Raw genomic sequence first — 17,798 nt, 5'->3', positions numbered from 1 at the left:
TTAACCAGCTATTTTATTATGACCTTTTGGGTTGTTTCCAGTTTTCCGTTATTATAAACAATGCTATAATGAACATAATTTATTCATCATATATAACACTTTGTGAATTTCTATGATTATTTCACTAGGAGAAATTTAAGAATTAAAATCCTGGATCAAACAATTTGCAAAGGGCTTCCCTGGTGGCGCAGTGGTTGAGAGTCCGCCTGCCGATGCAGGGGACACGGGTTTGTGCCCCGGTCCGGGAAGATCCCACATGCCGCGGAGTGGCTGGGCCCGTGAGCCATGGCCGCTGAGCCTGCGCGTCCGAAGCCTGTGCTGTGCAACGGGAGAGGCCACAGCAGTGAGAGGCCCGCATACCGCAAAAAAAAAAAAAAAACAATTTGCAAAATCTACTTCAAGAAAGGCTGTTCCAACACACATGGTATTAACCATGTGTGCTCTCCCCAGTCAACTCCAATATTATCAACTCCTGAAAAGGCTCAGCCAGGCTTATAGGGATAAAAGGGCTTCACATTTTAGTTTTAGTCTTCACTTTTTCTACTATGTAAAAATTTTCTAAAATAAATGGATCTGGCATCTGGGCTCACTAGGATTCCTAGAGTTTTATAACCTCAAAATTCTATTTCCACTTCAAATAATGTCTCCCTCAGACTATATGGGAATAACTTTCAAAAAGGTTCTAAAGGATGATGTTTGCACCTAGATGCTGCCGCTCCTTAAGAACCAAAGCAAAATTTAACCATGCCAAATTTGAAGGACAGTGCAGGTTATAACAATAAGTCAATTATAGTAATGCCTTTGATTTGGGTGGCGTCTAACCAACTGAAAACAGAGCCGAAAGAATATTTCTATGACTTTGCTTTTAAATGAGAACAGGAGGTGAGGCAATGTGTCTATCAAGTTATCAGTTAAGAGCCTGTGTAGAGAAAAAAGTATTTAAATAAGTCTATAACAGACAATGTTCAGTAATAAATTATTTTCCCTGTCAGGTTTTTTTTTTTTTTTTTTTTTTTTTTGCGGTATGCGGACCTCTCACTGTTGTGGCCTCTCCCGTTGCGGAGCACAGGCTCTGGACGCGCAGGCTCAACGGCCATGGCTCACGGGCCCAGCCGCTCCGCGGCATGTGGGATCTTCCCGGACCGGGGCACGAACCCGTGTCCCCTGCATCGGCAGGCGGACTCTCAACCACTGCGCCACCAGGGAAGCCCCCCTGTCAGCTTTTTAATTATAAAAATTTATACAGTAAAAATAATATGAAGTACTCTGGATGTTCTTTAGAGGAGTAAGGTTTCAGAGAAAACAAATTTGATTTTATGTGGACATGAATAATGTCAATTATTTAATGTTTAATTGTTTATGCATCAGTGGGACAGTAGGAAAACTGCAGAAAATTGTTTCTGTTCTTTCCATTCCTCATGTCTATCACTGTAAATGATTCTGAGCTCTACTTGTGTGGATAATGGTTTCTGTTGAGTGATGGTTACATCTGTAAAATTTGGATAATTTTCTAGGACTTAATGAACTGTTTGGCATGCAGTTGTGACATTTAGTGCAGTACCCTGATGTTTGATTCTATTTAGAATTGATTTCACATCGAAATGTGCCTCTCTATTTCTATTCAAAAATACCCCAGACGGAAAATGGATTGAAGTTGCATTTTTTTAAGGGAGAAAGTGGCTCTGCTCTAGGTCACATTTATCTTTGAGAATATTTCCTAATAAAAAGAGCTAAAATCAACACAAGGTTTTCATGGTGCTTTTTAATTTATTATCTGTGTCTGCCATTGTGGCAAAGTGAAAATGCTTGTTCAAGAACTGCCTCTTCAAGACAGTTTGAAAGCTGCCAGGAAAAATAAAGCATCTAGGAATAAACTTAGCATGAAATGCATAGGATCAGCATAAAACCAAAAGAACAGCAACAAAAAACTTCAATGATCACTGAAGAACAACTTCTGCTTCCAATAATGAAAACCCTAGAGCTTTACTGAAGAACAAAAAAATGTGAATCAATTGAAGTCCATACCTTGTTCCTCAATAGGATGGCTCAATATTATAAAGACATCAACTCTTTTTTATATTAATCTATAAATATACTGTAGTCCTGATCAAAAAACTAGTGAGAGAACTTGAAAAAACAATTTTAAAGTTCGTGTGGAAGAATGAATAAGAGTAGCCAAGATTATTCCGGAAAAGAATACTAATTTGGGGAAGTGGTATGGTAGGAAGTAGTATTAAAGTGCACACCTACAATAATTAAACTGGTATCATAATGGCATGCAAGGCAACAGACTTTCAATAGGAAGTAGCAGAGAGTACAGACAGGTCAGGATATGTGGCAATTCGGTGCACCATCAAGAGGCACTGCAGGTTAGAGAGGCAATGAGTACTGCAGTCATGCAGTTCTGGATCAGTTGGTTTGCCTGGGAAAAAGAGTTAGAGTCCCTACCTCATTTCTTACATTAAAATAAATTGCAGGTGTTGGCTTCCCTAGTGGCGCAGTGGTTAAGAATCCGCCTGCCAATGTAGGGCACATGGGTTCGAGCCCTGGTCCGAGAAGATCCCACATACCATGGAGCCCGTGAGCCACAACTACTGAGTCTGTGCTCTAGAGCCCGCAAGCCACAACTACTGAAGCCCACGTGCCACAACTACTGAAGCCCACATGCCTAGAGCCCATGCTCTGCAACAAGAGAAGCCACCGCAATGAGAAGCCCACGCACTGCAACGAAGAGTGGCCCCGCTCGCCCAACTAGAGATAGCCTGCACGCAGCAACGAAGACCCAGCACAGCCTAAATAAATAAATAGATAAATTTATTAAAAATTAAAATAAATTGCAGATGTTAAATGTAAAAGTAATATCAAATGAGCACTAGAAGAAAATATAAGTAAATATTTTATCTTGGGGAAGCTATTCTAAGCATATTTTTTAAAAGGGGGGAAAAGAAAAAAACTGATAGATTTGATTAATAAGAACTGATCGTTCGGGCTTCCCTGGTGGCGCAGTGGTTGAGAGTCCGCCTGCCGATGCAGGGGACACGGGTTTGTGCCCCGGTCCGGGAAGATCCCACATGCCGCGGAGCGGCTGGGCCCGTGAGCCATGGCCGCTGAGCCTGAGCGTCCAGAGCCTGTACTCCACAACGGGAGAGGCCACGACAGTGAGAGGCCTGCGTACCGCAAAAAAAAAAAAAAAACGAATTGATGGTTCCCCCAAATACTCTAAATATGATTAAAAGGCAATTGGCAAATCAGCTTTGCAACAAATGGGAGAAAGAAATTAGGCTCTTATGTACTTAAATTACTGATAAATCATTAAAAGAAAGTGAAACATTGCAACAAAATGGGCAAAGGACGTGAATAGTCTAGACAGTTTGCAAAAGAACAATTACAAATGGCTAATGGATACATTTTTAAACCCTCAAATTTCAAATTAAGATAATGAAATTCCATTTGAAACCCAACAAATCGGCAAAGATAATAATAGAACTCAGAGGGCAAAGGAAATTGCACACTTCCTTTGGTTAGAAATCTTATAGTTAGGATTTAGTTAAGGAAACAACTAAGAAGGTAAGCAAGATACTATCTACAACCATACCCACTTTTTTATATCAGCGAAAAATCTGCCCATCAATGAGGTTTTGGTTAAAGGAATTATGGCGGGCTCAAACAATGTAATACAATGCAGCCATTAAATGTTATAGAAGAACGCAATGACATGGAAAAGTGTGTGTAACATTATTTAAGTAATAAAGGACTTTGTAGAACTGCAAGATCCTAATTATGTTTAAAAAAAGAAATACAGTAGTGAATATTTATATATAGATAAAAAGTGGAATGATATACATCAAATGTTAAAATTGCTAGCACTGGGTGATGGGATTACAGATCAATTTAATTTCCTTATTGCTTTTCTGTTTGCCAAATTTTCTACAATGAAAAATATGTTGTAATCAGAACCCTCTCCCTCTATAATTATTATACATTTAGAAAGTTATAAAGGAGGCTACGCCTTTAAAGAGAATACTTAAGTTCTCATGGAACTGAAAAGGTGTGACATTTATTTCTAGCTTACAGGAGGAAATATTTGTTTCCTTATATGAGCTGCAGTAGGCAATCAATGGGTTGATTAACAGTGGGTTGCTAATCTTAAACTCTCCCCTGCTAAACAAAACAAATTAACATTAGAAGTCAATTAAAATATCAATGGTCTAAAAAAAAACAAAAACAAAAACCTTACTGACAAAACAATTAGTAACAAAGGCGACAAATACAGCAATAAAAACTGTGAGAAGGTCTGACAGTCAAATTTTGAGGGATGGATTTGCTGAGCTCCTGGGGCAGAGGGAGCCTAAGGAACGTCTCTGGAACTGAAGCTTGGTCCTCAAAAGCCAGAGTCTGGAGTGAGGTAGGAGGTAAGGGCCGCCAGCATTTGCAGGAGGGAAGTGCTGGTTTTGTGCCCATTTGCAAGTGAGCCAGTTTTCAGAAGCGACCATTAACACTGGAAGGGTTAAAACAACAGCACCACAACAGTATCTGTGCAGTGCCTTTCATCAAATAGCTTAAAATACCACCCTTAATCGGGGACACTTGGCTCTATCTCACCATAGCGGCCACACTGAAATCCCATCCTGGCCAATATAGTTCTAGAATCTTATAATTGTGGACTTCCTGCAAAAGCCTACAGGTGGGAGAGTGGTCAGGGTGTGTTCCACAGACAGTGGGGAGCTTAGTGTGTCTTCAGTGGGCTGGGGGGAGAGGGTCAGGAGATAGATAAGAAGCCATTTGAAAAAGAGAGATAAGAAGGCATTGAGGATTGGTTGAATAGCGGAGTGATAGGACCTGCGTTAGGTTCTCGAAGGATCACTCTGACAACTGAGACTGGACTACAGGGGCTGGCATGGGGCCAGTTAGAGCCCCGCCCAGGAAAGTTCTCAGTAACACTTAACTGAATGAAGCACTTATTTAGGGATACACACCCCCTGCTACTTAGCCCAGTGCTCTCTCTGTTGGACCACAGGTTTGTTTAAAATCTTCTTGCAGAAGATCAGGAAGCTTCCATGTCTGGAGTCATCTTAAATCTGAGAAATGAAGTTTCCACATTTAATTTAACACCAGTAGTCACTAGCTTTCTCCTTTAGTAATTTTTATCATACCCTTACATCGCTGGAACTATTTCAATTTCTAAAAATGGACTCACTATAAAAAACTTAAATAGACACTAGATGGTTTGACCTGGTCCTAAATCAATTAATAGATTTAAAATGCTAGTTTTCTCCATTACACATAAAAATAATAAAAGCTGTTCAAACAGGAAATTTTTATGCCCCATACAGAGCCATTTTGTATACGACTGGTGTGGTTCACGCTGTTTTGGACAAAGAAGAACCTGGAGATGGCATGTGTGCTAAGGGCCAGAGGCTGGGCTGGGCTCCATTGCCCACTGCAGCGGGATTATGTGAGGGAGACCCAGCTTCCGAGACCCACCGAAAGCACTGCAGCCGAAGTCCTAGGGCGAAGTGGCCAGCTTGGTACTCTTTTCCATCCATTACTGAAGGGACCGTCTCCGTGTCCTGCACAATGACAGCCATTTCACTGTCCCGTTTTCCCAGCATGCTTCGGTCGTTTATGTTGGCAGAGCCTATAAAGAGAAACAGTGAAACTGAACAATTTTCTTATTCTGGCAGACACTCATTTGCCCTCCAGACTCAATTCTTCCTTGCTAAAAAACCCCCTAATTTTGTTCAGGTATCAAGAGATGCTGTGCTCTAGGAAGGCAGGGCGCTCCCTAACCCAAGGGTAAATCTTGATCAGTCTAAGGCCAGTCATGGTCATTTCACTGTTTTTGCCAGTGATTGGCTTAGAAATGAGCCCTTGTCATGATTCTAGTCAATGCAACATAAGGCAAATCTGCCAGGGGCTTCTGAGAAAGTTTTTCTCTTTCTTATAAATAGACAGAAGAAGAAGATGGTGTCACTGCCAGTCTTTGGATACTCTGGCTTGAAGGGTTGCATGAGGACATGATTGTGGGAGCTGCTGCAGCCACTTTGTAACCAAGGGACAAACAGACAAGTTGAACATGGCAGAGCAGAAAGAAGAAAGACTCTGGGTCTTTAAGTCACTGAGCTGGCCAACCCTAGAACCTTCTTATTTTCTGTTATGTGAAGTAATACATTTCCCTTATTGTTTCACATACTTCTAGCTGAATTTTCTATCTTGTGGCTCAAAGGATTCTAACTGATATAGTCATTAAGCACACAAAGAAACAAGAACACTTACCAGCTCAGTGCAGTAAGGTTTCATGCTTAAGAATCACACTCTGTAGACTTTAACTCATGGTCACATAATTATAAATGTCAAAACACAAAAGGACCTTCACAAGCAATATAGTCCACTCCCAAATACAGATTATCATTAGTGGCTTTGGGTTTTCATTCTCTTGCCTCACTTGTGTGGCATGCCAACAGCTTCTGTATCAACTTCCCTCCATTCTATTTTTAAATCCAAAGGAGCTGAGAATGCTGACTTTCACATGTGAAGGGCAAGTATTTGAATATTAGTTCAACCTGCACTTCCTGAGCTCCTCTGCTGTGTATTCAAAAACCTTGCAACATTTTTGCATTAATCATTGTGGATCCACAGGTTTTTTTTTTTTTCCGGTACGCGGGCCTCTCACTGTTGTGGCCTCTCCCGTTGCGGAGCACAGGCTCCGGACACGCAGGCTCAGCGGCCATGGCTCACGGGCCCAGCCACTCCGCGGCATGGGATCTTCCCAGACTGGGGTACGAACCCGTGTCCCCTGCATCGGCAGGCAGACTCTCAACCACTGCGCCACCAGGGAAGCCCCAGGATCCACACTTTTGAATCCTTGAGGTGTCCTACAAACTACAAAAGGGGCCTGACTCTTTTTTCTTCTTGGTCCTCTTGCCCTAGTCCCACACTCCACTGCTTCTGCAGACAGGGTGCAGAAGAGTTAGGTTGAACACAAGCTCGGGCTACTGTCTGTGATGGGAACCATCAGGGTGTAAGGTGTTAGCAGTGCTACCCAGAGCCCAGACGGTGGGATGTTGGACGTGAGAGGAAGCTGGCTCCTGCTGAAGAGTCTATACTGCCATTTGCTACAATATGGTCACATAGTTAATACACAACTCTATGATAACTGTGGATGGGAACGGTGTCCCATAGGGACTCTGGGTGACAGAAAGGATGGAGCACCTCACAGAAAGCTGGGAGCACCATTAGAGCGCTGTAAGGTGGGCCCCACCTTTGAAACACTTTGTTTTGTTAGCAACAAATCAACCTTTATACATACACTTACATTTTAATTACACTATGAAATTTGTAGCCATGTCTTTGGGCTTAACATGGGGTCCAGCATTAATTTGGGCAAAGTCATTTAATCTTTCTCAGCTTTAATTTGATCTTTTATAAATCGAGATAATAATACAGACCTTGTAGGGTTGTTGTAAAAATTAAGTAAGACCATGTGAAAGCACTTACTGATCTATAAACTGTCCCACAAATGCTAATTATTACTGGCATTATTATCAGATACTTGTTACCGCGAGAATATCTGCACTAGAGAACATTACCATAGGAAGGGAAGACTTGCTGGCATGTAGCGTTTGTATCAAAGAAGCCTCCTCTCTGGGTGAATCAACTGTCAGAGGCAAGAAATAAGGACTCCATAGTGCTGCTTTGGGACATCACTACCACGGGGCCCCAGCAGAGGCCACTCTCGGGCTGGGGCTGCCAAATTGGGAGGACATAGCTGCTCTTCACCGTCAGGGAGACTGGGGATGTGAGCCCCCTGGAAAGCCACACACACACACACACACACACACACACACACACACACACACACACACACACACACACACACACACACACACACACACACACACACACACACACACACACACACACACACACACACACACTTTCACACCAGTCCTCTCAGACTCCTTCCCATCACCAGGGGAGGAATGCATTCCTGGCCTTCTGAGCTGGAATTCTTAGAGGGTGTGGTTCTCGTACTTCCAGGGCCCATCTGGAGTTTCCCAGAGCGCTGACTCTCAACCACACTGGATAAGTGAGTTGGCTACTACTTAATAGGAATGTGAAGAAAGGGAAGAGAAAATTTCAGGTGAATTTAATAAATGAGATACCAAAAATGAGATATTGATGGATGTAAATGTTACCCTCCCTTCTTGTTGTTAAACATTCCCATATTCTGAAAATCAAATTCAGAACAGCAGGTATAGTATTAACCCATTTCTATAGAACATACTAGGAAGAAGAGAGGGCAAGTGACCTCTAGAAAGATGCACACTGAAGGGTAAGAGTGGTGAGTACCTTCTGGCAAAGACAGGGAGACAATAAGGGGAACTTTGACCTTTTACTCTCTATGAGTCCTTAGAGTTTTAATTGTTTACAAGAAATATGCTCTGTTTTCATGTACTATGCTTTATGGTAACTGCAATCCCTTGGTTTATTAGGACATTGCCTTGATAATTTTTGGAAAATGACCTAAGTTTGCTCTTAGGAACTTTTTAAACAGTATGTAATATAGCAAAATAGAAAACAGTATATGAAAACGTAAGTCCAACTTAGGTAATAATTTTAGAAAATCACTGAACTTATCACCCAAGCTGAAAAACAGAACATTACCACATCCCAGAAGCCCTCCGCTGTCTTCCCATTAAAGACCTTCCCTTCCTAAGAGAGAATCTGTATAGAATTTTGTGTTCATCATGCTCTGATGATGTTTTCCTAAACAAAAAAAGTTTACTTTTGGCTTATTTTTAATTTGTATAAGTGGAATCATATAGAAGATAAACTTTGGAGATTTGCTTCTTTCATTCAAAATCATGTCTTTGGGATTTACCTATGCATAATTGTAATGCATTATTTTCCTTGAATGAACACCCCCAAACATTTTATTTTATTTTTATTTTTTCCTCACTCCTGGGCAGCCTAAATAGCACAGGTGGGAACCCAGGTGGAAGCATCACCCCCCCCCCCTGTTTATCACCTAACCTAACACAATGATAAAGAAAAGAGGACAAGAACAAAGTACCCTATGAGGTGTGGAATGCAAGATAAGCAGTCTGGCAGAGGCTAAAAATCCCCTTTTTACATGGGCTGCTTGCAATCTTGGAATCTCAGTTACCTTCACCACCCAGTGCCTATTTCAGCCTTACTCACCTTTCAGGTCTCAGTTTAGACATCACTTCCCACCTCTCCTCTCTCCCTGTCTCCCTCTCCCTCCCTCCACCCCATTTCTCCCTCCCCCCTCCCTCTCCTTCTCTCTCTCTCTCTATGTATATATACATATGCACATAGAGAGAGAGAGAAACAGTATATTCTCATAGCGCCTCATTTGTCTGTAGCTTACCCGATTTTCCCCACTAGATGGTAAACTCCCCAAAGGGAGAAGTCATTCACTCTTGGGGTTTAAAACACAGAGGGGACATGTTTAACACGTTTTTTATTAGTGGATGCCTTTAGACGGGGCTTGCCTCTCATGTGCCACAGTTCCTCCAGCCCCGCCCCCGACTGCATCTTTTTGTCATAAGAATGGATCATTCGTTGACCTGCCTGACCCCCCAGCCCCCCACCTCCTGCATCCCAGACCAGAGTAGGCCCTCAATAAGCATTTATCAGAGGGATGATTTTTTTCTTTTCAGGTTGGGTAAAGCACAGAACAAGATGGGAGTCAGTATTTCTTTAACGACCCCTGCCCCTCACTAGCTATGGCCCTCAAGACTGGACTGTCTTTACCTGCAGGAGTCCCGATGCCAAAAGCTCAGCCTCTCTGTACACCTGTGCCAAACTGAATCGAAGAGACAGAGTTTTGGGCGAAGTAGAAAAGGATAGCTTTCCTGCTTTGTCAGGCAAAGGGGAACACAGTGGGATCCTGCCTTGAAAAACTGTGTCCCACTCAAACTTATTTTTTCATTCTACTGTTGATGGATGTTTGGGTCGTTTCCAGAGTTTTGCTATAATACACAATTATGTTCTGCATAGTTGTGTATGTTTCCTGGTATACACATGTGGGAGTTTACCTGGGCTCTGTATGCAAGAGTGGAGTCTCTGGTGTTCCTCAGTGTCGTCAATACTTGGATTGTCCAATTTTTTTTTTTTTTTTTTTTTGCGGTACGTGGGCCTCTCACTGCTGTGGCCTCTCCCGTTGCGGAGCACAGGCTCCGGACGCGCAGGCTCAGCGGCCATGGCTCACGGGCCCAGCCGCTCCGCAGCATGTGGGATCCTCCCGGACCGGGGCACGAACCCCTGTCCCCTGCATCGGCAGGTGGACTCTCAACCACTGTGCCACCAGGGAAGCCCATGGATTGTCCAATTTTTAATTTTTGCCAATTGGTATTTTGAAAACCTGTTCTTTGTCTCATTATTATATTAATGAGGATGAACATGTTTCATATACTTATGGGCTTCAGGTATGTCCTCTTTGGGGACGTTCCTATACAGTTCCTTTGCCCATCTTTCTTCAGATACTGTCTTTCCTTATTGATTTAAGGAGTTCTTTATAAGTTTTGAATATTAACTGTATTGCAAATACCTTTTTCAGTTTGTGGTTTATCTTTTTGTTCTATTTATGGCATCTTTTAATGAATAAAGTTCTGAATTTTAATGCAGTTGGATTTATCTGTCATTTCCTTTGTGGTTTTGCTTTTTTAAAATGTCCTGTTTCAGAAATTGTGAATTCTTCTGTGGTAGGCAGAAAAACGGCTCCCAAAGATGACTATGTCCTAATTCCCAAAGCCTGTGAATATGTTATATTACATGGCAAAGGGGAATTAAGGCTGCAGGTGGAGGTGGAATTAAGGGTGCTAATCAGCTAGCCTTAAACATAAGGAGATTATCCCGGATTATTCAGGTGGGCCCAGGATAATCACAAGAGTCTTTAAAAGTAAAGGGGATTCAGAGAGAGATGCGGTTACAGAAGAATGGGTTAACACTTTGAGAACTTTCAGAGACATCTAACATTGCTGCCTTCAAAGATGGAAGAAGGGAGGCATGAACCAAGGAATGTGGGCAGCCCGGAGAAGCTGGAAAAGGCAGGGAAATGGATTCATCTTTAGAGCCTCCAGAAGGGAACACAGCCCTGCTGATACCCTGATTTTAGCCCAGTGAGACCCATGTTGAACTTCTAACCTATAGAATGGTTAGATAATACATTTGTGCTGATTTAAACCAGTAAGTTTGTGGTCATTTGTTACAGCAGTAATAGACAACTAACACACAAACTCTACCCTGTTCTAGCTGACTTGTTTTAAAGGAAAACTGATTCTTCAATTGAGCGTCAGTGGCCTACTCAGTACTTTCTACCCGCTTGTGTTCCCTGTGCCTCCAGTTTGGGAGTTCTCAGCTTGACTACACAGCGGCATCACCTAGGAAGCTTTCAAAAGATATTGGTGCCAAAACAAAAACAAAAAGCAAAAGAACCTTGATGCCTGGGTCTCAAACCAGACCAATGAGTCAGAATTTCTGGAAGTAGGAACCAGGCATTAATATTTTCCCCTAATACCACTCCATCCCTTCATCTATCAATTAATCCCTCTTCGGGGGGGGGGGAATCTATTTGAAAGTAAATTGCAGACATGAATAATCTTCCCCCTAAATGATAGTTTCATTTATCTGAACTGAAACTCATCTGTGTTCAAAATTGTTCTGTGGTGACAGTGAAAACATTTTAGGGGCTGATTGACTGAGTGGAGACAGGAAGACACCTGTCAGAGTGATGGAAATATTCTGTATCTTGTTCTGGGTGGTGGTTACATGAATGTAAACATATGTGAATATTCATTAGGCTGTACACTTATGCAATTTACTATATATAATAGCTTAATTAAAAAAGGATAGTCCACCAAAAAAAAGCCACCAGGCAAACCTAAGGCAGCCAGGGTTGAGACCCACGGGACTCGCTCTTTACTGGGGTGGCCTTTCAACTACAGACTCTCAACAGCTGCTCTCGAGCCTGCCCCTTAAGCACTGATATCCATTCTCTCTCCATAGTTTCCCACATACCCACCTTCGCTGACAGTCTCTGGACCTTCTCGCACCAGTTCATCAATATCCATCCCGATGTTTCTGGTGTTTCGTGGAAAGAATACCTGCCTCCCCTGTAGCCCATGAGCTGTGTAGGGCAGTGGCACTGTGTGATCATGTTTTGTATCTCCCTATTGTGTTGTGCAATGGATTAGTGAATACTAAAAAAAATCATTTCACTTAGTCAACAGGATAGACTTAAATTCTATTTAAGGATAGCCTTGTTTTGTTTAGGAAAGCAAATAAATGTTAGTTCTGTTAAGTGCCAGTAAGATGAATTAGAAAATTGGACTTGGTCACAGATTTTGGGACCAACAGGGCCACCGGGGGTAAGAGATAATTAAAGGTACACACAAAAGAGATCCCAATGTGAGAAACCAAGTGTTTCCTTGTGAGGAAAAAAAATGAGGATAAACCATTAGTCATTTTTCTTACGTCAACTATTCAATAATTCTGGCATAAGTCTGCCATGTTAGAAAATTTAATCACAGGTTACTTTAATTCCTTTTAAGCTCTCAACTACTTGCTTAACACCTGTAAAATACTGTCAACCTAACTTCTCAAGTTCCTCTTTGAGAATTTTAAACATTGTTCTCTGTCTGTGTTATGAAAACAGGCCAGATATCTGAGAGCAGCAATAACAAGCCTGCTGCTCCTAGAGTTTCCACTGAGATAAAAAGAACAAAAGTACCTGTGGATTTTCCACGGGGGAAATGTGTTCTGCCCTTGGGGAAGGAGAAAAAGAAATGCAGCCTCTGAAGACTAACAAGTGAGACCTCGTCATACTCCCAAGGCCACATCTTCAGTTTCAAGAAAGTCGGTAAGAATGACGTGCAAAATGGATCAGTTATTGCTAGCCTAAATAAACTGTAGCCTTTGAGGGGTCAGAGACCTTTCAAGAAAATAAGTCAACTAAAAAACTCCACAAATCTGTTTAACTGTTAGCTCAGATACTGAAAACTGCTTTGCATTTATACTTGATGTAAAGTAAAGCAGGCTGAAGGTCAAAATGACCTTTAAAAGGAAAATATTTACATCTGTCAATTTTTACTTCAAGAGTTCTGAAATCTTGCTGAAGAGATCAACTGAATTTTATCTGGCTTTGTTTGTTTTTTCATTTCAGCAAAATCAATATTTTTCCTTTCCTTACTGTCATTGCCAAATTCAATATAAAAATATTCTGAGATTGGCTTCTGAAAAGCAAGACCAGAATAGCTTGTGGGAAATAAGAGAAAACTTGTATATTGGGGGAAGTAAGGGAGGAAATAAATCCTTAAAGAGCTTTGATCCCTATTGAGCAAGAACTTGAAGACACAAGATATTTTTCTTAAATGCCCGATAAGTATTAAAAGAATGTCTGGGGCTTCCCTGGCGGCGCGGTGGTTGAAAGTCCGCCTGCCGATGCAGGGCACACGAGTTCGTGCCCCGGTCCGGGAAGATCCCACATGCCGGGGAGCGGCTGGGCCCGTGAGCCATGGCCGCTGAGCCTGCGCGTCCGGAGCCTGTGCTCCGCAACGGGAGAGGCCACAACAGTGAGAGGCCCGCGTACCGCAAAAAAAAAAAAAAAAAAAAAAAAAAAAAGAATGTCTGTGTGTGTACACACACACACACACACACATATATATATATATATATATATGCATCACCACACTGTGGTCTATATATTTTCTGGCTTCTGAACTACTTTTTCTTTTCAAATCATCTTCCAGACAAGACAGTCTCATTACTCCTAGGTATGAATTTTTTTTTTCTTTTCTCAGTGGAGGATAGACCTGGAAAAGGCATATTTACTGCCAAAATTTTTCGAAACACCCCATGACACTTAATTTCTTAAAGAATAGTTAAGTATCTTATTATAGCTGAGAAACTATATTTTATTTAAAATGGATGAGTGGAATTCCCAATAGTGGGACACAGCATATCTCTAAGTAACATCCCCCCACCCTTGTCAATTCATTTATCTGGCTGGTTATTTATACTCTATTTCTCCTCCTGGCCTTTCAGTGTTTGTGTAACATGATATTAGAAGGCAAACCAATTCAATGATGGGAAAATGAAGCTTTTCAGGTGTATACAAGAATGAAGCTGCAAACCCACCCCTCTGGTCAAGATCTAATCTGGGTAGAATGTACAACCAGTAACTCTCCTGAATCTGTCAGTGGGGCGAGGACTGCAGGAACAGACTGCAGACCTTAGTCTAGGACTACATCATATCATTACTACACAAAGTCCACCTCACTCCCGCCCCCAACAAAGCTGGTCTGCTCTGCACTCTGATTAATAACGTCCAAAACATTGACTCCGGGGAAAAAATGGTAAGCACAGAGGCAGCAATATTTTAATATCCTTCCGATCCTAACTCTCGCAAAACTTCAGATCTGTGGTAATGCTTAGGTGGGTGTGATGCGTGCACGTACAAATTACCATGAGGTACTCATTTGTGACACATTTCCCTCCCCACATCTCCTCCTTCCAAGCCCAGAAATCTAGGTACTTGGCTTCAAAATAAAAATAAGGAAATAATAAAGAATTAATGAGAGCAGGCTGATTATTGCACTGCTGGGTTAAATTGCTGTCTCTGGACACTGTAATTTACACGATGGCCATTTGATTGTTCTGTGCCTCTGTTACTTCATAGATAAAAGCAGGGATTAGACAGGACATAAGCAAAAAAGATTGCTTCGGAAATGTTTTAGATAACTGTGTGACTGTCCCTTTCAACTGCAAAGGAAGCTTTAGAGGAATAAAAAGAAAGATTGTTGCATGAGGTAAGTCAACTAACAAGGAATACAATTAGAGACCAAGTACTTACCAATAATAACAGTGTTGTCATCAGCAATTAGCAACTTGCTGTGGACATAGACAAGCTCAGTGACTAGGTTTCCTTCAAGCTCTGCGTGTGTTCTAAGACCACAGAAGGATATGTAATTTATCCACTGATTGCCGACTGTAAATTAAATAAGAAATCACTAAAATTAATATGACCAAGCTCAATAATGGCACCTTAAATTTTACTGTCTTTCAAAACAAATATACCACATAAACAGGTTAAGAATGGATTGTAAAATATATGTGTGTATGTGTGTGTGTATAATTTCAGAATGCATCTAGGATCTATTTTTGCTTTCTGAAGAGTTTTATATTGTTAATATGAATGGAGATACAATTTTAAAATATCATACTGAAGTGATTTCTAAGAATTTCTTATGCCGAGGTAATCCAAAGATAAATTCAAATATGAACATTTTATTTTAATGATTTGGTGAGCAACTACTGAAGAGTGATAAAGTATAGCTGCAGTAGATAACCCAGGATTTCAGTGTGACATTTGCATCTGTCTTGGTTGACACCTGCCGCTGTTTAAATCAGATGCAGGATGTGAGCCCAAACTACCCGATGTACACATACTTTGCAGCATATCCAGCGCAAAGCAGCAGATAAATTTTGCAGACTTTGGGTAAGTAAGAGTGTTGGCAATTAAATAACACTCCTTCTAAATCACTAAAGGAAAAGAAAGAATCCTAAGTACATTAGGATTAGGAAAGAATTCTAAGTACATTTGACTTCGGAGAATTTTATTCAGAGCAAGCAGTACTAGGTTTGTACTTTAAAATGCTGTCCTCTCATCATGTGAGGGTCATTTATGTGATAAGAAGAAATGCATTCCATATCAAACCAACCCATATTCATTACTCTGGCATGAGTGTGAGTCATGAGATTTTATGGTCCCTCTCCCACGTAGCAATCGCCCTGGATAAGCAAAGTCTGATACTAAGAATAAATGGAGTGGAACCAAACCATCTTAGATTCTTATAGAAAGAGAACATAAATTTTTAAAAGAATCTGAAGCATACTAATAGAACCAATGGTAGTTCATGTTTCATTTACTGAAGTTTCCATGTATTACTGATGCTTTCTATTTTACTGCTGATGTTAGTGTATCTATTAAATTTAGGTATATTGGAAAGAAGTTTGTTCATAGGTAATATACAGAGATTCCTCCATTTACAAATAAACCTTCCCATATTTTATATTAACACATACTATAAAGTCTGTATAGTTAAAACAGTGTAGAACTGGTACATAAATAGACAGCCAAACCACTGAATGGAATAGGAAGTCCAGAAACAGACGCAAGTAGGTATGGAAATTTTGCATATGATAAAGGCTGCATCTCTAGAAAAAGGGCTTTTTACATAAAGGACTAGAATTTTTAAATGAAAGGTGCTAGTACAATTGCATAGCTATTTGAAAAAGATAAAAATTATATACATTTCTCCCAGCAATCGTAAGAACTCCAAATAAATCAGAGATGAAAATGTAAGCATATGAAACCATGCAAGTGTTAGAAGAAAACAGGGTGAATTCCTGGTAACCTGAGCGCAGGGAAGGCTTGTAAGTATCTAGAGCCAATAAAAGATCAATAATGTTGGCTAAATTAAAAAAAACATATTTGCATGACACAAAACACAACAAGCAAAGACAAATGACAAAGAGGAAGAACATATTTGCAGTATACATTACAGACAAAGAACTGAGTCTGAACATATAAAGAACTCAATAACTGAAGGGAGAAAAAGATCAAAGTCTTGACAGAAAAATAGGCAAAAGACATGAACAGACAATTCACACACACGAAAAGATACATTTGAAAACACATACATTCTCACTCATAATAACAGAAATGCAAATTAAAACCACAGTGAGAAACCATTTTTTAACCTATGAGATTGGGCAAAAAAAAAAGTAAGATAACATATTCTATTGGTGAGACTGGGTTGAAGCAAGCTCTCTCTTACATTGGTGGTAAGAATGCAAATTGGTACAAACTTGGAGGGTAATTGGCAATACCTAACAAAACCACCTATGTGTTTACCTACTGACCTAGCATTCCCACTGTAGAAACTTATCCTAAATATACACTTCCAACAAATAAGAACATATATGCACAAAGTTATCAACTGCATAATTGTAACTGAAAAATATTGAAAACAACCTAAATGTTCATACAAAGGAGAATGATTGAATCAACTATGGCAAATCTATACATGGGAGACTATGCAGAGCTAAAAAGGAATGAAAATCGCTATGAACTGATACGGAGTGATTCCAGGATGTAGTGTTATTAAATGAAAAAACAAATGCACAAGAAAATATGTGGTATGCTATTCTTATGAAAAGTACCAAAAGATTTCTCCCAAAAGATTGGGAGAAATAAGAAAATATACATGTATCTGCTCATTTGTACAAAAAGAAACACAGCAAGAATAACTTAGAAACTGACAAAATTGGTTACCAATAGGGGATGAGTGGAATAGGGTGGAAAAGATGTGTGGGGAAGAAACTGAAAGGAAGTATAGTGGAGTGGCACTTGTCTAAGCATGCCTTTTGTATAGTTCTGCCTATTGGAAGTCTGTTACACACACTTAATCAAGAAAGACAGAGAAAAAAAGAAAAGCCTAAAATGAAATACAAATTAAAGCAATGAACCTAACTGTATTTCAAATTAATAACATAATCCAAGTAAATTTTCAACACTGGTTTTTGAGCATATACTCTTAGGCTAAAGACAAAAAGAACTGTAAACAAATATTGAATTCTAGTGAGATTTATTTTTCATAGTAGTATGGGCTACAGATTTTTGTGTATTCTAAGATTGAGGAAGTATATATATCAGAGATAACAGAAGGAATCCTGTGGCATGGGACTGGAATTATAAGTATCAGTATGGA

At 40.4% G+C, this 17,798-nt stretch overlaps 1 protein-coding gene across 4 annotated transcripts in view; it reads right to left on the bottom strand.

Annotated features, from left to right (window-relative positions):
* PLD1 (phospholipase D1) overlaps positions 1 to 17,798 on the bottom strand; it is a 203,604-nt gene that overhangs the window by 10,039 nt on the left and 175,767 nt on the right. For all 4 annotated transcript variants that reach the window (XM_030863651.2, XM_060298418.1, XM_030863632.2 and 1 more), the window contains 2 exons: positions 14,879 to 15,013; positions 5,485 to 5,638 (listed from right to left, as the gene is read on the bottom strand). In XM_030863651.2, the coding sequence (XP_030719511.1) occupies positions 5,485 to 5,638; positions 14,879 to 15,013 (289 nt within the window). The remainder of the gene's footprint in view (positions 1 to 5,484; positions 5,639 to 14,878; positions 15,014 to 17,798) is intronic.

The sequence above is a fragment of the Globicephala melas genome, chromosome 4 (genome assembly GCF_963455315.2).
Source record: "Globicephala melas chromosome 4, mGloMel1.2, whole genome shotgun sequence".
Taxonomy (NCBI): Eukaryota; Metazoa; Chordata; class Mammalia; order Artiodactyla; family Delphinidae; genus Globicephala; species Globicephala melas.
This window is presented reverse-complemented; position numbering and strand designations above follow the sequence as displayed.